We start from the raw sequence: 22129 nt of genomic DNA, 5'->3' as shown, positions 1-22129 counted from the left end.
AGGCAGTCAGTGTTATTTGAGTGAAAGAATATTGAAGTTAAGTTGTGGCCGTGGGATTAATTCACTCGTTCTACTTCACTTGATGGAGAGTGTTTTGTAGATGCTGGGAATGTTTGCAATAGTCATGCTTGATGGCTAATTTGATGGAAGACCAAGTACCCAGTCAAGCAATTGTGGGTATGGTACTATTCGTGTTTGAATTACTGCAGTTAGATTCTCTCTCGGTCAATGTATACTACTACTCTACTGGAAAATGCCAGCTTGAGTTGCATGTGTTGGAGGTGGTGGTAGATGAGTAGTTATGGTGTGTAGTGAAAAGAAATCTAGTAAATCGTTGTTGCTTTGGCATATACTGTAGCGGCCATGTGTCGCCCAGGAGAAACTGTCCTTTACTAGTTGTATGAAAATGGGTGTTCAGGTAAGCTCGGGCTTCCGTTATTTAGAGACAGCGATTACTTCTTAGTCTCTGATGGTCTTTGGCGTCGGGCGCTCGAAAGGTGCAGCAATTAGAAACTACACCCAAACAGAACCATACCTAATTTCAATACTGGGAGCAAATGCCTTAGGCGTTGATATATTTTTATATAATCTGCATGTACACTGCCAGTGGTGATTTCCCAACGCGGGTTGAAGAAGACCCGGTGCTTCCTTCTCTGAATCATGAAAGACCATAATATGTAGTGGTTTTCTTTCTGGCCGATCCTGGTTGTAGCATCAAACCTCTATCAACACTATAATCAACATATCCTTACGACAGAATATTATTTTGCGCGATGGACCTCCCGGTTTATAGTTCAAGCCAGCCTTCGTTATGTGCCCTGCCCGTGGAGCTCATCCAAGCCATTCTTTGCAATCTTCCAGATCTCGAGTCCCTTAAATCGGCCCAATTGACGCATTCTGCGCTATACTTTGCCTTCATTGGCGCTGAAAGCCACATCTTGAAGCAGATATTAGCGCAAAAGATTCCACCGGCGCTCTTCCCAGATGCCTTCTTCGCCTTCGACGCATCCACTGTGGAGGGCGTGTGGACGCAGGATGAAGTGCACTCCATCATCTACCGGCATCGGACCCGCGCAATCTCTTCATCATTCCGTCTAAACCCCCAGTCTGCTTTCAAAATCACTAAATTATATCGCTGGGTCCGATATTTCACCAGGCACTTTCTCAGGCAGGCAATATCCGACCCAATGCAGGGGAGAACCCACCCGCCTATGCCTTTATATCAACCAACATCCTCAGAGAAGTGTCGAGTAGCAAGGGCGCTCTACCGTTTCGAGACCCATCGCCATCTTTTTAGGATGCGTGAGCCGTATGCGAACTATTCCAAGTGTTCACCGGACTTCCTGATAAGTGACCAATGGGGTTACTATTTCCGTCACTTCCCCGCGTGGGAACTTGAGCAGATACTGTCAGTCAGTGAGTATCTCTTTCGGAGTGTGGCCATCTGTGGGTGTCTCTTTCTTCCATTTTCTAGACCGGGTCACACAAGCTCCGAAATCTGATTGTTAAAAAGGTTTGCGGCCATTCGCAGAGAATAGGACTTGGACCACCGAGGGTATCTGGTATTATTCCAGCAATGCCTACCTAATGACAGACCCATCGCCTGTAGGGACTCTAGTGAGTTCTACACAGACCCGTAGAGCGTGTATTGATCTGACCACAGTCAGCTATGCCACGGCCTGCGGTATATTGGGGACCTCGTCACAGCTCAAACATTTGACCAGCATAACCTACTCGCCAACGAATTGTTTGGCAAGCCTTTCATGTCTTCGCTACCCGACATATTCAGGGCTATCTGGGAGTCTCAGAATGTATTCCACGCTTATCCATCACTTACATGCGAAGTCGAGGGGCAAACTATCGATTGGCAAGATACAGGGTATGTCGGATCCGATCCGGGCCCAGCTAAGGCATGGCATACGATTATGGCCCCAACAAACTTGAATGGAGGCGTATCTAGGCAAGTTGGCCATCATTCTATGTGTGAGCTCCGTCGACAGGGCTATGTGTTCTGGGATCAGGTTCGTATCAAGGAATGGGGCCTCAGCAGCAACACCATCGATATCCCTCTTTATTGGCCCAATTGGCAGCAGGAGCTACACCTTAGAACGGCTAGCGCCTTGTGCAGGCGGCCACACTTGTATTATAATGCAGGCGTGGGTAGCTGGTGGTACCCAAGAGAAATAGCCCACCTTCCTGTCGTCCGATTGCCTCCGGGAGAGTAGAGGAGCATTCTTTGGTGGCTGAAGATGAGTCACAGACATACTTCCGCTATAGCGGAGGGCTACAACATGCCTTTCGGTCAGTGAACCTCACAAGCGGATTTAAGGCTCGATGATTGGGTTGGTATGGTAGGATGATTATATAGACATAGATAATGTAGGTACCTTCAGCACCGAAAATTTGACCGGGCATGGCGTTGATGGATATTCATACATGGTATATACCACGGGCCCAAGATGGGAGCGAAGTACAAAATCCGTGTCACTTTATCACTTTAGTTAGTACCGACCAGACGGGTGAAACTTCGCGCCTAGGTTCAAACATAACCCCCCCGAATCTCTACTGTAGGCACTAGGCAGACACGATCCTGGTGGCTGGCACTGCCACCGCGGGACGGACCCTGCGATGCATCTGAGACACGGAATTGCCGCTGTCTTGATTAGAGTTCGTAACCTCCCAATCTTGCCAGACATAAGCCTGTCAATGTGTCAGAGGAACCTTCTAGCCAACGAGGAGACGAAAGGTAGCGATACGCGACCCAAACTGATTGAAGACTAGGCAATATTAGGAATATGCAGGAACGCCATAGGTACTACATGACAAATAGAAGAAACAAAGAATGACTATTGAATGAAGAGTTGTTGGTACGACATGAATATCAAGCGCGGAAGAAGACCTGTCATGTCAGAACGAAACTCCCTTGCAGCAAAGCACCATCTAGAAATTTGGGCTGCAGAGGAATCTTTATGAATGAATTTTTAAAAAATGACAGGGTGCTGATCGTGCCAAGATCGTGTCAAAGTTCGCGAGGACCCTGATCGTGCGGTCTGACAGGCCTTTCGGGCAGTGATCGTCGCAGGATCTGAACCTTGGCTGATCCTGTCATGTATGTTTTCTGTTCATCTAAGATGAGGGTAAACACGTGTGAGGATGAAACACCAGGTATAATGAAAATATGTATCTATAGCCGAGATGAAGAGTTTCAAGAGTTGCATTGCATTCTGGAGATCATCATACGCACACGCATACCCACACCCAAACAAGTTATGCACAGAATAACCGTCGACGATGCCGATCATCCTGTCTGCCTGCTCGTATTAGTCTAGTAAATAGGATCTGCCCCGCAGCGTTTACCTTCGGAGGAAGCTGACATTGGCCAACCCAAAGAAGCAACACGGTGTGAAAGGCACTGTGAGTTCCGTCGCCCACCAATCAAGTGGGGAGAAACTGCTCGCTACGTTGACCTCGATCTAGCAGAGTCTTCTTGGCGCTAAAGCCAACAGAGAGGGTCTGGCAGGAAAAAGCTTGTGTGGCGTAGACAAGTTAAGACACGGGCTAGAAGCCGAACAAAAAGGGGGCCAGCCATTTGACGAGTGGACACTCATTGCTGGAAATACCTCGGAAGCTTCCGAGCCAAGCTTAGGTCAAGCAATGGTTCAGCGTAGGCATCCACGAAATAAGGTTCCGTAAAAGGGAAATGAAGAGTCACAGATACCATGGGACCAAATAGAAAAGAAAAGGCCATCGTCGAGTCTGAGTCTGCCTGGTGATGGTGGTGGAGGGAAGATGACGGGCGGGATTGCGTGGTCAGCCTTATAGGGCGCATGTGTCGCTGCATCGGACTCCGCGGATTCCCTCTCTTTGAACGGGATCGACTGAAACCTGGCTGCCTATTAGGTCCCTGATCCATCTCATCCCATCCTCTTCCTACTACTAGTACTACTGCACTGCTTGTGATAGTCATACTTATCTACACGCCATATCTGCAGATTCCCCCGCCATCTCCCCCCTAGTCATTTAGTCTCTCCTGTTCTGTTCCATTCCCCTCATGAATCTTTCCATTTGACCGACTGCTATCTTGGCAAACCGTCACTCTTTACAGATCCATCCATATTTTCTTTATTTCTTGCTGCGCATCAGTCATTATGCGTACCCATTTCCTGTGCCTTGCGGGCGCCTGGCTGGCCAGCTGTGCTGCCAGTCCAGTTGCCGGTCATCCTGGTGATGCTTCTGTGCCCCAGATGGCTCTTGCGGACTCGCACGCCTCCTTCCCAATAGTGACCGGCCATGAGATCCATATTCCCTGTGCTACAATCCCAGGATCCAAGGAGGATGAGGCCAAGGATCCCTCTAAAGCATATCTGGTACGTGCGCCCGTACTAACGACGGTCGGAAAGGGTCCAAGCATCACTAACCTAGCCATGTAGGCGATGAAACTCCGCACGGAGAGCAATGCTCTATTTGTCAACGATGTCACCGTCTTTCCTAGTTCATTCCCCATGCATTTGCCGGCAACCCGATACCAGGACGCATCCGGTCAGAATCCGGAGCATCTGCTCCTGCAGTACGCCATGGACATTGAATATATGCCCCCTCGTCCGGATGGGTCCCTGGTGCAAGACGTCTACCGCGTGCAACTCAAGTTCTTCGATCTCTCTGGCCACCCTGCCACGACAGACACTGTCAGCGTTCGACTGTCGTCACAGCAGTCGGGCGAGTTGTACATTACTCAGATCGCCGTGGAGCCACTTCCCCACTACCATGACGCGCACGGCGATGGAAATTGTGTCTGGCACGCCAAGTACTGGAACTTGATTATGGAAAAGTACCGTGCCTGGCGCGAAAAGAAAGGACACGGCCCTCACAAAGGACCCAAGTCGCAGGAGAGTGACGACCACGAGCACAATGATCACCACCATCATCCCAAGGAGCGACCAGCAACTCACCGGGGGACTAAGGAGGGCAGACCTTTCCCCACGGAACAGACCACCGCACACCAAGAGGCTAAAGAGAACAGTCCAGAACTCCCCACGACGGACTCCGACAAAGCTGCGCCCGACTCCCCGTTTCGGGTGTATGGGGTGGACAAATCTCTGCGACCGACGGCTTTGCGTAACAAGGATTACCGCCGGGACTTCTGGCGACTCGTGGTGCCTGCCATCATTCCGGGACTCCTGGGGGCCGTTGCTGGATTGGTGGTGTGCACGATGGGGTTGCTTCTCTGGAAGATTGTGGCATGCACGTGTGTCAGTATGCGGCAGGGTCGCAGATGTCGGAAGCGTTGCCAAAGGAGGCAAGGCGTGTTTTATCGGAGAAGCAACGACTGCTGCAGCAAGACCAGCTGAGTGAGGCGTAGTCCCGTTACCCTACTTAGCATTGAGTAGGGATGATGGTAATCCTGCGTGGGGGCTGAGTCGGTCGCAGATGCACGGCGAGACTTTTTATTGAATGATGTAAATAACATGAGACAAGCTGATTAATGCACATTATTTGCTCCATGTGATAGTCTACAGATTTATGTTAGGGTGTGATACAGAGATGTCTCCAGTAGATGAATTGAAAGCGGGGTTTGGGTCACTAGTTACTAGTTAGTCCGGGAAACCTGAGGCCTGCAGCAAACTATTGGAATTTTCCCTTGGCGACCGTCACTTCTAAGGAGAAAGAGTAGTAGAATGGTAGTAGTAGTAGTAGTGGAAGAAGAGCATTCCGATTTCCGAGCTGTCTCATATGGTGGTTAGTAATAATCAATCGAATGACTGTTGTTGTTACTCAAAGGAAGCAGGGGGAAGGGCTGTTGCCTGGACTAGCAGAGACTGCATCATCCACTCACTGGCCCCAATGAATCCCCTCCCTTCCCTTCCCTTCCCTTCCGTGCGTCATGGCTCCCCTCAAAACCGGTCCTCCACATCTTGCTTTCTTCCTCTGCTGAAATTAAGTAGCCAATACAACCGTTTTTATTTCTGTGATGATCATCCTTTAAGATCCTGATTGGCGTGGAAAATACGTATGTCGCTGTAGGGCTGGCGATACGCCGGGGAAGGGGGCAAACCCAAGTAGGGTAAATTCCCAAGATGATCCACGGGCGGAAATAACCGGCTACTACAGAAATCCTTCACATCTCTACTAATAATACTAATGAGTGGACTACTCAGTGCTTTTACTATTTCGAGTTGAGTGAGATTACGGAGGACCACAACTGGCTTGGTCTGGGTCCTGTCATTGGACAAGCCTTGTCGCGAAGCTTGTCCAAAAGCTTAGTTGACCGCCAGTGGATGCTCTCTGATTGGGAGTGTGGCTATGATGTGTTCCACCTCATCACAATAATCATTATTATTCATTTATCAAATCAACCCATGTCTGTATTGAACCATTTGAATGGCTGGTCCCTGAGCCACCGATCATCCACCGTGTCTGATCCACTCAGTGACTACTTTGTACCACCTTCATCCTTCTCGGCAGGGCTGAGCCAGTGATGTCACCTCCACCTGCAACCGATGCAAGAATAGCAACCACCAACTGGGAATGGTCGACTGACTGTCTGTCTCTCCTCAGCTTCGCCCGCCCAATCCTTTCTAACCCACCAGCGGTTGACACGATCTATCGGCGCCTAACGGTGAGGTCATCACCTCGCCTACCTTCTCCTTGGATGCTAATAGGGCTGACCGCTAGGCTCCCCGACTCCCCCAGATTGCCAAATGGCCAACGGATAAATACTACTAACTGCCCCCCGCCCGGTACCTATTTTCCTCCTTTTCATTCTTTAGCATTTCAGATACCCTTTCGCCTTCCCTCGGATAACTCCTTATCTGCCCGTGTGACTCCGGCTTAAGTCAGCTTCTCCCATCTCCCAACTCTTTCATTGCCGAAAAAGCAAAGAAGCAAACAATCCCCAACAACAACCACCGCCAATATGTTCGACTGGTTCAAGTCTTCCAACAAGGAGTCTGCTACCCAGCAGCCCACCTGGAACCCCAACACTATGACCATGCAGCAGCCTTCCGCCCCGGAAGCTCCCGTTACCGAGCAGGTCGTCACCGGTCAACCCGTGCGTCCCACCCATCTTCGAACCCCCTTGCAGCACAAAAACAAATCTAATATACCTCTAGGGCCAGCAAGAGACGATGCAGATGGGCCTGCGTGGTGGTGGTGAGGGCGAGGATGTTTGCTGTGGCGTGTATGTTTATATTTCTATCGTCTAACATGCTATTGATCGACACTAACCATACGATAATAGGTGCGCCGGTCTTTGCTGCTTCGAATGCTGCGAATGCTGCTGCTAGATGAAATAATCACGCGGATAGACCATCTTCTATACTACGACCCTTAACGTCCATGTACTGTTAATATTGCTCGCATCATGACTATACCATGTTTTTAGCCTGGAGACTGAAGTGATAGAAGGTCCGCGTCCTGGTCTTCATAGCCCAATGTCACAATAATTTTTACAATATGCTCTTATTCCATTCTGCCTTTTCTCTTTTCATACTACATTGTACAGAATCTCTCCAATACCTGATGGTCCCATAAAAAGGAACATTATGGCTCATTTTATGCATTAGACGACACAGTGAAAGGCTAAGGAAATGGAACACCTGCCAAGATCGCAGTGGTTGCGGTTTTGTTGTCGATCCCGATGACCAAAAAGCTTATCGATGGCACATCGCTGAAAGCATAGTAACATATGTATAGGGAATTTCTTGCTAGACCACCTTCAATCGTGGATCGCCTTCAAGAGTCGGTGTTGTCGCACTTGAGCCATTTAAAAAAACGTTGGTTTGATCCGTGATTTCAGTGACATATATATTTATAGTACTAGTTTGGGGTACTCTAGTAATATTAGTAAGGTATTATTCCCATCAATCAGTTCGTAAAAGGGACAGACAGGCTACACCAGTGAACTATAACTTAGGATAGTCACCAATTACTTCAGAGAATGGATGGTATCTAGAGATAGCATCCTACTTCAAGTCTCCAAAAGTCGAAGCAAATATACGCTGGTATCTCATCTCATTAACATGGGGTGCAGCTGTGGATTGACTGGCGCCGAGGGCAGCTTGGCACTTGATGCACAGCGCCCTGCTCTAGCCGAGACATCCGACCGGGCCGTTATCATGTCTGTCCATTAAAGGGCTTGGATCGTCCACGGAGAATTGATCTTAGCACTGTTGTTCCTGTTCGTGAGTGATCCTCGCCCCACGGCTCGTCCGCTATAGCCTAGTAGTCTCAAGCTATCTTACGGCCTCCTCACCACCTGTGCGCCATTTGTGAAGGGATCAATGCTTTGCTGGACACTAGAGCATGGCTGAAAGAGTGAGACTACAACAATCAGCGACTCGGACGTCGCTCGGCTAATCGCTGGCGAAGCAGGCAGTCATCTGGTGGTGGCAGAGCAGACCAGAGGGACATTAGACAAACCAGAATCAATAGCGCTAAACCCGAACCAACCATCATGAACAGTTGCTGCACCCATTTAGGAAACATGCAATTTCCCATGCAGCGGCTAGTTCTGACGGATAAATTGCGCCGAGGTCCAACCGTCGTTAATTGCATTGATTCTGACTTCCGTGACTGATCCGGCTAGCCGTACATGGAGCCCAACTCCCTGACCCGTGAGTATAGACCTTCCACAACATCGACGTTCCAATAATTATCCACCTATATAATAATGATCCCCAATAATCGAAAGTCATAAAAGATTTTGGTGATTGCCACGAGCCATAACGAACCTTTGTCTCGAAGCGAAGCGTTAAATGGGCCTAAGGGTCCTTAGCTTGCGCTAAGCACCCTCATTTCCAGCGCTAAATTACATCCAAATGCCACCAAGTGAGACATACCCAATCAGCACATCCCATGACAGTCATAGCGCCCGGGGGGTTCTCGTAATAGCGGACCCTATCTGGAGAGAGGTCCGAACCAGGCGGCTCTACAGAATCTTTTTGATGCCCATTCGACTGTCTACTCGCTTGAGTCATTTCCCAAAGCTACCAATGTTGGGGCCGTCAGCATGACCTGAAAATGAGATGAGCTTGGCTCTGCAGCCAAGGCTATAGAAAGGGGGATAAGAACGCCCCTTTCAAGCCTTTTCCCCTGATACTACACCCCATTCATCATTCATTCCTCTCTACGGAGAATTATTAAACAGCAAACTTCATCCAAATCCCAGAACACCGGAGACAGATCAAGATTCATCTCAGCAGCCACCATGCGCACCTCGTACCTCCTCGCCGCCGCCCTTACCCTCCTTGGCGGTGCTCACGCCGACGACGACAGCACCACAGTAGTCGGCTACTTCATGCCCTATTGGTCGGTGGACCTCCCTGAATACGGCGGCTGGACCAGCACCGGCGCCAGCGTCGCAGGCATCAATGCCGTGAAAACCACCTACAAAATGAGCTGTCTCAAAGACGCCCCCAAGACAGACTGCGACATGAAGGACGCATACACTATCATTCAAGGCCCGGAAACCGTCAGTGTCAGCCAAGTATACACTGCTTCGACGTCGGACAAGACCACCAGCTTCGATGTCACCGTGACTCTGTCTTACGAATGCTCATTGAAGTCATGGACTGAATCGGCGAGCTGCACCATGAGCGCGGGTTTCAGTGGAAGTGACGATGGCGCGACGTACGCTTCGTCGACGTCGACCAAGTCTACCTATGAGAGCCCGACTAGCAGATACTATTCCCTTGTTGTCACGGGGGGTGTCAAGTCGTTCACCGAGCCTGCCGCTACGAAGACCCCGGATGCTGCTGTTGGTGTCGGGGCTCCTGTCGCGGCCATGATTACGGCGGCGCCTGTTGCGGCCGCTGCTATGGTTGCTGCGGCTTGGGTTTAGGATTGATCAATCGAAGGATCGAACTGTTTATGGAAAAAACCTTGGTTGTTATTGGTCTTAATGTGGGAAGGATCAAATGATACTTGCGGTAGCACTGCAGTTGCTACATAATAATGAAGTTGTCGGTTGCTTGTTCCTTTACCATGCTTTATGCGTCGCTTCTTGTATACCCTAAGTTATCAAGTAATTGAATGCTGTTACGGATGCATGCCTAACTTCTTTGAATACCCTTATCTGACTGAAAGTGTAATTAAGACAATTGCAAGAGGATTGGAGTTTGTTTAATTGAAGTACTGGCACAGGAAAAGGATGGTAGGTAACTACCACCATAAAGCGCACAGTAGAATAGTAATGCAGTGATGCTTGTTATGCTTTCCTGGCAACATCATACATCTCAAAGTGTTGATACGTACTAAACAAGCAGGCAGAGAAACATCGTTGAATTGGTACTAGTTCAAGTAAAATAGGAGTGGCCCCAGAGGCCGACATACATTCCCACAAGAAGACATCGGATTCTGCCACCACTTCCCCAAGGCGGTCAAAAAATATACAGAATGCTGACTGGTCATTTCGGAGTTGTTGAAAAGTATATCCGTCTATATCCGCCTATATCCGCACTTTTCTTTGCGAGGTCGCTGATGTTCTGCCGCTTTTGGCGGTCAGGCAAGCGGTCAAATCTGGCAATACTGTGCTTGGGTCTATACTATAGCACAAATAGGCGGAACCCTGTGATATTCTCCTAGGTAGTAGCTATGCCTAGAGGTGTCTCACACGACCTTTCCCTCTTCATACAGCCATACTTCGAGCCACTTCTTCTCGCGTCATAAAGACGGCCGTGCATTGGCGTACTTCTCAACACCATCTATCAACACTTTCCCATTTTCGCCCGACATCGCGGCGGCATTTGCCTCAGCACTGGTCCAGGTCACATTGGCTTGGAAGCAGTACGGTGCATCAGAGGGGAATGTGAATCCCATGAGAAGAGCACATCCTTGCCACAGAGCATTTTTGCTAAGGGTATCTGGACGTTGATGAAATAGTCCAGGTTGACTTCTGCATCGCGGGGGTATAGGACTTATGGTATCTATCAGTGACGTTATAGACGTGGACAATGGTAGGGGAGAAGGTGCTGCGTAGGTAAAGGGCATTTTTGGGAAATGAAAACTTTCGGTAGGGTTGGAGTACGAACTGAGGTCAAGGGTAATCAGGTAAGAATAATGGGAGGAGACACAAGAGTATGCTTTTGTAGTGCTATCCTTATCCCGATACACTGTCTATGTCGATGGGGTGCGGGTTGAGGGCCTTGCGAGTGACAACATCTGTCGAATCTGATGATGATGCAGCAGGGCGGAAAAGGCTATCATCATGGTGGCTTTGCTGCTTGTATGTCCAAGTAACATTCCTATGATCGGCATGACGTGCTAGCACGTACATTATACCGCAAATCATGGATGCATGAAGTTCCCGTAACCACGGAAGTGCAGAAGACTATATTCGAGTTTGGGTGGGGCTGAGGAAAATCGGTGATTAAATGTAGGACGCAAGGGTATTGTTTAGGCACACTAGGTCCCAAGGAGCGACAGTGCGTTTGGAGGAAGGATACGATGGAAGGTACGAGAAGAGGAAATTAATAATGGCTCATTTCTTCACTTAACCCATTCTTTGTGTGTAAGCGTCTCTGCGCGCTTTTGGCTGGGCTCCTTGCAGGCATCATAATGGCAATCTACTATATGGCTCTGCTCTGGCTAGCCTCTATCACTCGCAGCTTCAATTATAAGTCGAAATTGTTCGTAGCATTAGGGAAGACTTTAAACCCTCAAATTCAGATGTGGGAAAGCTCGCTTGGCACGGTCGGGGAGAGTCTCGAGGAAATGCCCCCATTCAAGACGACACTGATCACAGAGCTGCACACCTCCAAAGCAATGGTCCCTTTGGGCACCGTAGACCTCACGATATATACACTCAGGGCAATGTTGGCTGTCCGCCCCATCAAGATAGTCCGCCAAACCACGGAACATGAACTCATCGCTTCTCGCCATGGACCTATTGTAATGCTCAATATCTTCGGCTATATCGGTCTTTCTCCTGTCGATGCGATTCCAAAGCTTCTTGTTGAGACGTGTCTGGTTGATAACCTCTTTGGTCTCACGCTTGCCCACTGTAAGGTCCTCCTCCACGAAGCGGTACCGCCGCATCATCATATGGATGGGGCCACCAAAGCTGCGTAGGAAGTTGGTAACAGCGAGATGCCCAGGTGTACCAGCCATTGCCAGGTCTATCGCCCAGAGAACCTGTCGTGCCCGGTGAAAGGCATCAATGCGATGGTCTTCTGGCATGTAGGCAAAGGTACTGTTTGTCTCTCCCTCAGAGCGATGCTTATAGAAAGCCACGGCGTCATACATAGTATCACCGATCTCGCAGAAAATATCATATTGCGCATCTGTGAACCAAGTGTCAAGGAGATCGTTGCAAGCCAGGGCAGAAGCTATGGTAAATCGAGCTAGGGCATCGCAGTCTCGCATCCGAAACCACTGCTGTGGTGAGCTGACAAGAGCGTTGACATATCGGCGGAATAGTTCGCTGTTGGCGTGAGTGACTTTTTGAGATGTAATCAAAAGAAAGGTTTTGTATTCGCGGGCCATATCAAGATGCCCAGGGGTGCCGTGGAAAAGTTCATCTAGAACTTCATCGAGATCATAATTGAGGATTTTTGGCCCAGCAGTGACATCGACCATGGTACCCTGAAACTCGGCAATGATCCCCATGGTAATGATGCGCATAAATGCAATATAGCGCACCCAGTTCGTGTACTGTGGGATTACGGACCGTGAGTACTCCCAAGCGCACGCCAGGACCTCGTCCTTGGTGTCTTTTGGTAGGTCAATCCCATCAAGGTCATGGGCGATATCATCGGGGTAGTACCATTCGTTCTGAATTGTCATCTTGGCTTGTCTTGCACAATGCTAGCTTTAGACCTTTCGATGTTCAAATTGATATTCTGACTTGCTCAGCCTCTAACTAGTTCTCTCTATTTACCTGAAGTCTACAGTCACACGCCGGATTTATAGAGATACTGTTGCATTAACTCGACGCGTATGGGTTTATGCTTTTTCTTGTAAACTAGTCTCATGACGTGGGTTACCCTTTTTAGTTACATACATCAACCGCATTTTGTTCCCACTTCTTGCTCGCACGGAGATGCTGTCCTCTATGTTCCTGGCGAATATTTTACGAGCAAGTTTTAGAGATATCCCTTGCGTTCTGTTACCGGTCGGGGTCCTCTCCGAAGATATACATTAGTGAGGTAGCTTTTAGGACGACAGGAAAATTAGCTACCCTAGGCCGTTATGTTCGCGTGAAGTTGCTCTGAATGCCTGCTGTACACAATGATCTTCGTTTTAGCATGAAGTTTCATGTTCATTTAGCAATTGAGTGCAATTATACGCTAGCAGAATGTGCCTAGCAAATGGCTTCTTTATTGTAGTACTGACTATGCCATCATACTAATGATGTTGAAGATTATCCTGCTGCTGATAAGGCACCCTGCCAGATTGAATTCTAACCGTCTGAAGATCCTGTCTATCAGGCTATTGTGGGGAGCCGATCGCGATGTGTCAAACATGTATCCCTTGCGTCTAAATACCCTCCGCTCCACCAGACCATTTTGTGCAGAATGGCATGACGTAAACAGGTTACCCCAATGAGCAGAGAGCAGATATGCACGACGGGCTATAGGCTAGATTCACAGATATTGGCACATATATGTATGCATGAGCATTTTCATATCGAAATCAGTCAGGTGATGATGTTCTATGCCACGTTTAGGGAAAGCACCTCCTTCGCTCTCCACCGCGTTGACTGAAATTCCTGCTTTCGTACCATCTCCCTTCACTTCGACTAGTTTGAGACAGACTACACCCTCACCATGGATTTCTACAATCTTGCCGCCTTGACAGCATTCGCCTTGTTTGGATGGTATGCCCTTACTTCCACCCTAGCGTGGTATCGGCTCCGCAACTTTCCAGCGCCCAGCTGGCTAGCCCATTTCTCCTACCTCTGGCTGGGACGGTCGACATATAGCGGAAAACAGTACTGGGTACACCGCGAGCTACATCGAAAATATGGCCCGCTGGTTCGGATTGGTCCGAACGAGATCATGACCGATGACCCGGACATTATCCGCTCCATGTCATCAACTCGAAGCACATTTACTCGCGGTGAATGGTATCTCACTGGGCGGTTCAACCCGTACTACGATATCCTGTTTACTATCCTAAGTAATGACGGACACAAGAAGGCACGAGCACGCGTCCATGCAGGCTACTCCGGCCGCGAGACGGGAATTGCTTTGGAACATGGGGTTGATCGCCAGGTAACCAAATTAACTGATCTGCTACGGCAGAAGTACGCTGTGCCTGGGGATGATGCACCGCTTTTAAACATAGTCAATATTAGCTCCTACTTTACCATGGATGTTATCACAAAGCTAGCCTTTGGGCAAGAATTTGGCTTTCTCCAGGCAGAGAAAGATCGTTATGGCTTCTTCAAAGAAGTGCACTCCCTCTGGCCGCAAATGTCTATAGTGGCAGATGTGCCGTGGATTCGAAGAATTATTTTCTCCAAGCCATTTCTGAAGCTGTTAGGCCCTCGCCCAACGGACTCTCATGGCTTCGGTGCCTTGATGGGGTATGTACAGCTCGCTTGTGTGTCGACTTGAGTACTGACAACCTGACAGAGTTGCTCGTAAACATGTGCGGGAGAAGTTCTCTACTCTGGACAATAGCAAAGGGGATATGATGGTATGTTGTCAATTAAAGCAATATTTCTCGACGGAATCGAGTTCTAACAGCGATGTAGGAATCTTTCATCCGCCATGGATTGACCCAGGAGGAGTGTGAAGCCGAGGGGCTCTTCACAATCATTGCTGGGACTGAAAGCACCGCGTCTACTATACGGTCCATCTTGATTCACATCATAAGTTCTCCTGTTGTCTACTCAAAACTCAAGAACGAGGTTCTCGAAACTATCAGAAAGGGGCCTGTCAGCAGCCCTATTAGCAACCAAGACGCCATAGACCTCCCGTATCTTCAGGTTAGATCCTTTCATTATCCCTAACTTACAAAAGCCTGACCAGACTGATTTAATAATGGGACGTTAGGCCGTTATTCTCGAAAGCATTCGCATGCGACCGCCCATCCTGGGGCTCTTTCCCAAAGTCGTGCCCTCAGGCGGTGTTGAATATCATGGGCAGTTCATTCCCAGTGGCACCAATATTTGCATGAACATATCGTCTCTTTTACATTCTAAATCGCTGTTCGGGAATGACTCCGAGGTCTTTCGACCTGAACGCTTTATGGATCAGGATGAAGATACCTGCAATGAGAGGAAAAGAAATCTTGAACTAGCCTTTGGCCATGGACAGAATCAATGCCTGGGCAAGCACATTGTCCTTATGGAGCTTGCAAAGGTAACATTCGAGGCACGTATCCTTTCACTTGAGACCAATTAGGCACCGTTCGCTTACTAGTCTTGTAGTTATTCCGCAATTTCGATTTTCAGACAGTGAACCCCTGGCGAGTGAACCATGAAGTGCAGAGCTATGGTGCTTTTCTCGAGTCGAATATGAAGCTTAGGGTAACAGAAAGTGGACTGTGATTTACTAGTCGGTGTTAGTGATGAATGAGGGAGAATTATCCTTTGCTTGACTGTGAGAACATAGAACCTTCACCTACGTATCTACAGTATTATTTCAGACATAATCTTGTCTTGGATGTGTATAAGTTACAAATAATATGTCTCAATCCGCAGTTGAACTTACCACATTAGAGAGCTAATTACTCCAGCAATAGATGTATAGGTTCGATGACAAATGCAATGATGCCGCTCATCATAATGTGTAATTGCAACTCGGTTTTCTCAAGGGTTAGGTCGTACTACTTAAAGCTTCTTACAGAAAGAGCTAAAATATTTGTCCTACCACGCCTGTCGGGATATCACTGACTGGACATGGCATAGGTGATAGAAAGGAAGAACTGCAAAGATGAAGGTGTCAGATGACCCTTTGAGGGCATGCTGCATTCCTCTAGCGCACAAGGTACGCGTAGAGGTGGATGAATGATCGCAGTACCTTACTGACGATGTCCATTAGTGCAATTGGTCGACGCAATTTCAGGAGAGAAGGTGGTGCCTGGGTTCTGCAGAACGACTGCCACTGATTTTAACGGTGGCACACTCAAGGCTGCTGTATGCTGAAGACCAGACCTGTTACATCATGCTGCGACGTGTGACCTTGCCTTTTCAGAGAAACTAACGGTCACCATTTACTGGGCCGAGAGGGATGAGGATGACGTTTTCGCCTGGACGCACTTTTCCAGCGCATCGCATCTGTACGGCATCTGAAGTCGAAAGAAGCAAGGTGTGGTCGATCAAGGTGTGGTGGAAAATATGCACCTTGCCCATACGGGTGAATACACTGAGCGCTGCATAGGGTATTCCCGTAGCATGGAACTGGTCGATGGAAGAAACATTAGGATTGAGATCGGACCAGCCAATTGCATAGTATGTGTGAGGGAAACGTCAAAGTTCGTCATCCTAGATGCCATTCCGAAATGTGACAGTTTTGTCTTTTGATCAGATCCTCATAGAAAGCATACCCGATGCAATAGTAGTAAAGCATAGGACATATCGGCGACGAAGCCGTCATAATTTATTACTGCCTCAGGCACTGAATACACCTCGGAATATGGCCGAGTTCCGAATGAGGCAATATGCATGGCGGTGCTAGTGTGGCGTACGTGAATAAGTGGCTGGGTATATCCAGAGATGGAGGCGAGCCCAGTGAGTATCTAAGGTTACACAGTCGGCTGGTTAAGAATTACTGTGGCATACTTCTTGGAGGCAACCTGAAGAGCCAATCCTCGACAGCTTTGGCTGAAGCGACCGGCAGATGTCTTATCCAGTGTGCAGAACGAGAAGAGGGATACTACAGCAACAAACGAATATATCGAAAGAGAAAAGCACGATAGTATCCATTATGCAGTGACTAGAAATAGAGTTGAGGGTATCTTTTCAGATGTAGCAATTTACTGTCATACACACTTCGAGGCAACTACGCCCACTTTCCGATCAAGGCCATGATGCCCGCCCCCAACAACGTACAGAACACCATGTACAGCAGCTTGGAGCGACGACGAGTACGACACGGGTCGAAAATGAAGTCGCGTGCCAGCAGTTCCACCAGAGCACTGTAGATCAGCACTCCTGCTGAGATGGCATTGAACACTCCCTGTACGATCAAGGATGTCTTCGAGCCTGGGTTGTAGGCAGTACGCAGGCCCAGGCCGATCGCAATCGAGATCGGAGTGGTCAGGCCATACGCCAGACACAGCAGGTGAGGGAGCCACTTGCGATGTCCAAAGGGAATGGCAGAAAGTCGGGCACCGATACCCAGACCCTCGAAGGATTGATGGAAAACCAACACGGGGTAGAGGGTCGCGAATTCAGAGCCGGTCACACCAAGGTTGAGCCCGATGATGACCGAGTGGAAGATGATACCAAACTCGAGGATCAAGAAACCGGCAATCTGTTGTCTGAAGGAGCGTTCACCTTGCTCGGACGAGGTTTCTGCGGAGGTTGCCGTGGGGGAGGTCTTTTCTGCGGACATGCGACCATCTTCGGGGTTGGGGTGTACATGCGCGCTGGTCGGATCACCGGAAATAAAGGCGTCCGTGGCGTTCTCCTCTCGGTGCATGCCATACTTGTTCTCGACGTAGACCTCGGCGGCGAGATCAAGAAGGAAGATAAGAGTGATGGAGCAGAGCACAATAGCGGCACACCAGGAGTATAGGGACCAGTTTCCGGAAACGCCAACGCAGGTCTTGGGTCCGATGCGCTTGTAGGCCGGATCAAGCAGATGAATGAAGGCTGTTGCTAGGATGACACCCGTACCGAAGTAGCGAGCGAAGATGTAGACATTGTGAGGGATCTTCCAGCGGGGCATGCTCTTAGCCACGACGGGAAAGAAGGTAAAGGCTGTGGAGACGAAGAGGATAACAAAGATGGATGAGATGCGGGCCCCCATATGACCGTTGTAGTCATTTTCAGAGATGGCATAGTAGCACAACACGTCCTCTTTGCTGGCCGTGTGGAGGTTCACGTCGGAAGCATTGAAAATAGCCATGGCGACCAGATGGGGAGAGGAGTCTGAGGAAAGCACTGAAGTGAGGATTGACTGGAGAGGACATAATGAAAATCTAGCTGTAGATGGTTCATCTTATAGCATGCTGAGTGAGGACCTTGGGGTGTAGCTGAAGGAAATGGTGGTGTCTAGGGGAGTGCCTGGCTTGACGATGGCGAACCAGGTGCCCTCCATTGTGGGCCGCAGTAGTCTCGACAGGCGTAGGCTGACAGGGATAGCCATTAACTAAGGTCTGTCTGGATGGCTAGCCAAATTTGCCTCGCTCGACTCTTAACAGGATACAGACATCCTCAATCATCTCATCGGTTCATGACCTTTCGATGGACCATCGCGTAGAAGCTCTGTATCTTTGAAAAACTGAAAAGCCCTTTGCTGACATTCCTGGCAATATCATTCGCAAACAAATTGGTAGGGCTGAGCAGCATCCCCCCGTGAGCCGGAATGAACGAGCGCCCTATAGGGCTGATGGGGATGTCGCTTATCTGCAGGCCAATCAAGCTGGCGAACAAAATGCGTGAGATGCAGCCCGGGTTAAGTTGTCTCCCAAGGTCCTCGCGCGGATTCCACTTTCCAAGGTTTGGGTCACTCCATGGTTCCGCCCTCGTAGGCCTCACTGGCTGAATTTTCCTAGCTGGCGAGAGTGCCGCCCCACGCTCAACCCATGCAGTCAGACAAGGTCGATTGTGTGTTTTTGCATCCACACGCGGTCCGAATACACATCTCCACCCGAGGGCTCGGATCCGAGGCCAATGAACGGCCACCTGCTGGTGCCGTGGGATATTTGCGTCTTAGCCTAACTTCTGATATGAGGGTGCTTGAGCGTGGAGGGGGAAGGGAAGGTTATGGATCGTTATATTCCATGCATGGCATCTTCACGTCCGCGGTCGGATAGGGAATTTAAGAGTCGGCTGCATGAGCTGTCATGCTCGAGCGTTGCACGGGCGCATACATCTCAGAGTAGAACAATCCGCATTGTACCACTGCGGTAATTAAAATCGTATGCTAAGCTTCAGTGGTCTGACGTGTCTCAGTTGTTGTGGAGCGATGGCGACAAGCGTTGGCGACACGTTGAATATATACATTCAGTTGTAGTTAGTGCTTCCGGAGGGAAAGGACAGTGGTGGATTACTCAGAAGGCTTTCCTTGGCCATTGCAGTGGCAGGACATGCTCCAGCGCATAAAGGAAGATCAAGTCTTGTGACCGACCGGCTTGCTGACTCTTGGGACTCGGCAGTGAATTATAAGGAGCTGGCTCTCCCAGAATTCATCTACCCAGCTACATGGAACCCCAACCAGCCATAAAGACAAATTAACGGGCGGCGTTCTTGCACTGTTTGGAACAACAGTATAGCTCGTTCCACACCCCGGTGAGATTCAGATCGATGAAGAGAAAGAACCAATGCTGCCATGTAAAGTGCAGGCCTGAAAGAAGGAGAAACGAGCTACCCCTGAAGGTGGAGGATCTTGGTGGTACTTTCGTCCGCTGGTGATGTGACTGACTCAAAGAGCGGTCTTTCCGAGGAGAAAGTGATAGAAACAATTCAAGTCTAACTAGACTAAACCCTTGGGCTCGCATCAGTTTACCCAAAGTGGTGGCTGCCGCTGTCCACCCCCTGACTCGGCACTTCACCGCTGTGCCATCGCCGAAGAACATTACATGAACCCAAGATCACCCAGCTTTCCTGCGTTTGCTTCATAATTACCTGGTCTAAAGGAAAAGAGGGGAAATCACATTGATCCGAGCGTCAAACGTTTCCAATACCTACGGCGTCTTAGCACATCGACCCAAACACCGCTGCTCAACGAAGCCGGAAGGCCGCGGAGGAGACTGGAGCTCGGGGTTGGCCGTTTACGAGGCTACACAGCCGGGTCTGGACTTCTTAGCCCTCTGTTTCAGGCGTAGGTGGATGCATGCGGTGCTGAGGGGCCTATTATCTGGAACGAACTTATGGTCGGGTAGCATTATGCATTGGCTGGAGACAAGGTATTATAGCCCGTGGCTGCCCTCGAACTGGATGAGCTACTCAGTTTCTTTGTCTGAAATGCCTTGGCTGATGTGATACGAAGAGTTTATTGAGCGCTTGGACGCTCTCGTTGATGTTTGGGTCGAAGCATGGGCCTCGGATAAGGTTGATCCCTCCCGTGCCTGGGGAGGGGAAGGGGGTGTTGAAGGGAAATGCTGGGTCACTCCTTTCCCTTTCTGAGAATGAGCTCCCCAGGAATCATGGCCAGGCTGGAATCTAAACGTCCCATGGCACACTCAAGGGTGACACAACCGAGCCTACCAAGAGTCCCCGAGAAGCGGATCTTCATCGACGAGGATGCGCTGGTCCCCGATAGTCTTCAGAGACCCACTGTTAGATCTAGGTCAATCCCAACACCTTAGATTCTACCGACACTTTCTCTCGAGAACTTCCAGCAATATCGAGCTACCATCTGCAATATATTTGGAATCGGAGCTGTCAATTATGGTCCGGCTGGGACTCCGAGGCAGCTCCAAATTAAACTTTCTTTGTCTCCGCCAGACTGGGATGCTCGAGGTCTCCGGGACCATCACCTGAATATAAACCCCCTGTCCAGTACCCGTTTCCCCGTTGATGACTCCAGGCTTGTCCCGTAAAGCTTCACAATGAGCATTTCTGGGGGTGATGCTGCCATCATCGTGGGGTACCTCCTTGCGACTCTGGCAATCAGCATCATGGGCCTCCGGCTCTATATGCGCCGCTATCGACGACAGTCCTTCGTCATCAGCGACTATATAACTCTTTTCTGCTGCCTTCTTTTGATCTATATCATGAATATAACTCTTGTTTTCGGGACGCTTGGTAACGTTGCCGTCACATATATGGCGGGCGAAGTACCGAGTCGCGCCGATATCAAGCGTTCCCAGATGAGCAGCAAAGTTACTTATGCTGGTGCGATCATCTACTTTACCTAGTAAGTAAGCATCCGAACACGCGGAAATGCGTGGCGCATATGGTGAATAATACTGAGACCGTCGAGTATTTGGTGCCAGAAGGCTGTCGTTCTCTGTTTCATCAACCGACTTCTAGGGGTGCTTCCGTGGCCATACATATGGATTCGCGTCATGTGGGCCATACTATGCGTCACATACATAACATTGCTCCTTCTCTTCCTCACCGTATGCAGACCATTGAGTCTGTACTTTCAAGTCTATCCCGATCCAGGTGCGTTGTTCGCGAGGTATACAGTACTTTAGTCTCAGTCAGAATATCTAACTTTTGCCCTCTTTGATTCCAGGTCCTTGTATCAGATCGACATACCACATATCCGCCCATGCCGTATTCAACTGCGTCACCGACGTAATGCTGATTATGCTTCCGATTCACTGGCTCCTTAAGATTAGGCGTCCCTGGTATAAGTGAGTGCAAATGTTGATACCAACGTTTCTCATCCATACTAAACTATCCGAAGACGCGCCCAGCTCATTGGCCTCTTCTCCATCGGCATTGTCCTCGTGGTGATTTCTGCTCTTCGTTTCCCATTCCATCAAGGTTCACTCGACACTTCCTTGCAGACAATCTTGAGCCCCATAGAGGAACTTCTTTCGGCCCTGGTCGCCAACGTGCCCACATTGTACAGCCTCCGACGGGCCAGGCAGCCAGAGACGCCTCCACACCCTACGCAACCATCCCCGAAGAGACTCCCACGAGCGGTCGACAGCATCATAATTATGCAGACCGTGGATGTAGAGGAATCTCGTACGGATGATCAGACACTCTCTACAACAATAACCGATCGAGCGTTATCCACTACTATGGCCGATCGTGACCCGAACGACGACAGCGACGGACACCTTGTTCGCAATGGTCCGGAATGAAGCAAATAAGAGCATGTAGCATATAGAAGGATCTTACAGGATCTATACATAGCATATAGTACGAGTTGATGTATATAGCGAGACGGCGGACTGACCTTAATAGCCCACAGTGCACATCCTTGTCCGCCATACGCAGTGCCCTCTGGAAAGGGAGATTTTCGGGATACCCAGTAGCTACTGAAATTGCAGCAGCAGCATATTGACAAGAGACCTTTACTTAGCTTAGTGTGCCTAATAGTTCAGGAACATTGCA

At 49.3% G+C, this 22129-nt stretch overlaps 8 protein-coding genes across 8 annotated transcripts; 6 read left to right on the top strand and 2 right to left on the bottom strand.

Annotated features, from left to right (window-relative positions):
- Window positions 1–773: 773 nt before the first annotated feature.
- BO88DRAFT_458708 (uncharacterized protein) lies at window positions 774–2225 on the top strand (the record flags this gene model as incomplete). Its single annotated transcript, XM_025711061.1, has 3 exons — window positions 774–1446; window positions 1514–1617; window positions 1668–2225. 3 exons carry the CDS (start codon window positions 774–776, stop codon window positions 2223–2225), a joined length of 1335 nt encoding a protein of 444 aa, XP_025557618.1.
- A 1565-nt stretch (window positions 2226–3790) lies between these two features.
- BO88DRAFT_447477 (nuclear transport factor 2 family protein) lies at window positions 3791–5498 on the top strand. The gene is made up of 2 exons (XM_025710374.1): window positions 3791–4367; window positions 4431–5498. The coding sequence occupies exons 1-2, from the start codon at window positions 4149–4151 to the stop codon at window positions 5346–5348; spliced, it is 1137 nt and encodes a 378-aa protein (XP_025557617.1). The 5' UTR covers window positions 3791–4148; the 3' UTR covers window positions 5349–5498.
- A 1179-nt stretch (window positions 5499–6677) lies between these two features.
- BO88DRAFT_447476 (uncharacterized protein) lies at window positions 6678–7283 on the top strand (the record flags this gene model as incomplete). Its single annotated transcript, XM_025710373.1, has 3 exons — window positions 6678–7048; window positions 7110–7177; window positions 7238–7283. The coding sequence occupies exons 1-3, from the start codon at window positions 6914–6916 to the stop codon at window positions 7281–7283; spliced, it is 249 nt and encodes an 82-aa protein (XP_025557616.1). The 5' UTR covers window positions 6678–6913.
- A 1813-nt stretch (window positions 7284–9096) lies between these two features.
- BO88DRAFT_408980 (uncharacterized protein) lies at window positions 9097–9989 on the top strand. Its single transcript, XM_025707842.1, has one exon. The coding sequence runs from the start codon at window positions 9206–9208 to the stop codon at window positions 9836–9838; it is 633 nt and encodes a 210-aa protein (XP_025557615.1). The 5' UTR covers window positions 9097–9205; the 3' UTR covers window positions 9839–9989.
- A 1657-nt stretch (window positions 9990–11646) lies between these two features.
- On the bottom strand, window positions 11647–12780 carry BO88DRAFT_458704 (ABA 3 protein; the record flags this gene model as incomplete). The annotated part of the gene is made up of 1 exon (XM_025711060.1): window positions 11647–12780. One exon carries the CDS (start codon window positions 12778–12780, stop codon window positions 11647–11649), a length of 1134 nt encoding a protein of 377 aa, XP_025557614.1.
- Window positions 12781–13763: 983 nt separating this feature from the next.
- BO88DRAFT_352521 (cytochrome P450) lies at window positions 13764–15347 on the top strand (the record flags this gene model as incomplete). Its single annotated transcript, XM_025703592.1, has 4 exons — window positions 13764–14524; window positions 14574–14637; window positions 14696–14929; window positions 14997–15347. The coding sequence occupies 4 exons, from the start codon at window positions 13764–13766 to the stop codon at window positions 15345–15347; spliced, it is 1410 nt and encodes a 469-aa protein (XP_025557613.1).
- A 1583-nt stretch (window positions 15348–16930) lies between these two features.
- Window positions 16931–18017, bottom strand: BO88DRAFT_398604 (zinc-regulated transporter 1; the record flags this gene model as incomplete). Its single annotated transcript, XM_025705330.1, has 1 exon — window positions 16931–18017. One exon carries the CDS (start codon window positions 18015–18017, stop codon window positions 16947–16949), a length of 1071 nt encoding a protein of 356 aa, XP_025557612.1. The 3' UTR covers window positions 16931–16946.
- A 2634-nt stretch (window positions 18018–20651) lies between these two features.
- Window positions 20652–22065, top strand: BO88DRAFT_491953 (uncharacterized protein). Its single transcript, XM_025712886.1, has 4 exons — window positions 20652–20972; window positions 21039–21223; window positions 21297–21417; window positions 21471–22065. The coding sequence occupies exons 1-4, from the start codon at window positions 20665–20667 to the stop codon at window positions 21874–21876; spliced, it is 1020 nt and encodes a 339-aa protein (XP_025557611.1). The 5' UTR covers window positions 20652–20664; the 3' UTR covers window positions 21877–22065.
- The last annotated feature ends 64 nt before the right edge of the window (window positions 22066–22129 follow it).

Source organism: Aspergillus vadensis (genome assembly GCF_003184925.1).
Source record: "Aspergillus vadensis CBS 113365 unplaced genomic scaffold BO88scaffold_36, whole genome shotgun sequence".
Taxonomy (NCBI): domain Eukaryota; kingdom Fungi; phylum Ascomycota; class Eurotiomycetes; order Eurotiales; family Aspergillaceae; genus Aspergillus; species Aspergillus vadensis.
The sequence above is the reverse complement of the archived record's forward strand: the minus strand, read 5'-3'. Positions and strand labels throughout refer to the sequence as shown.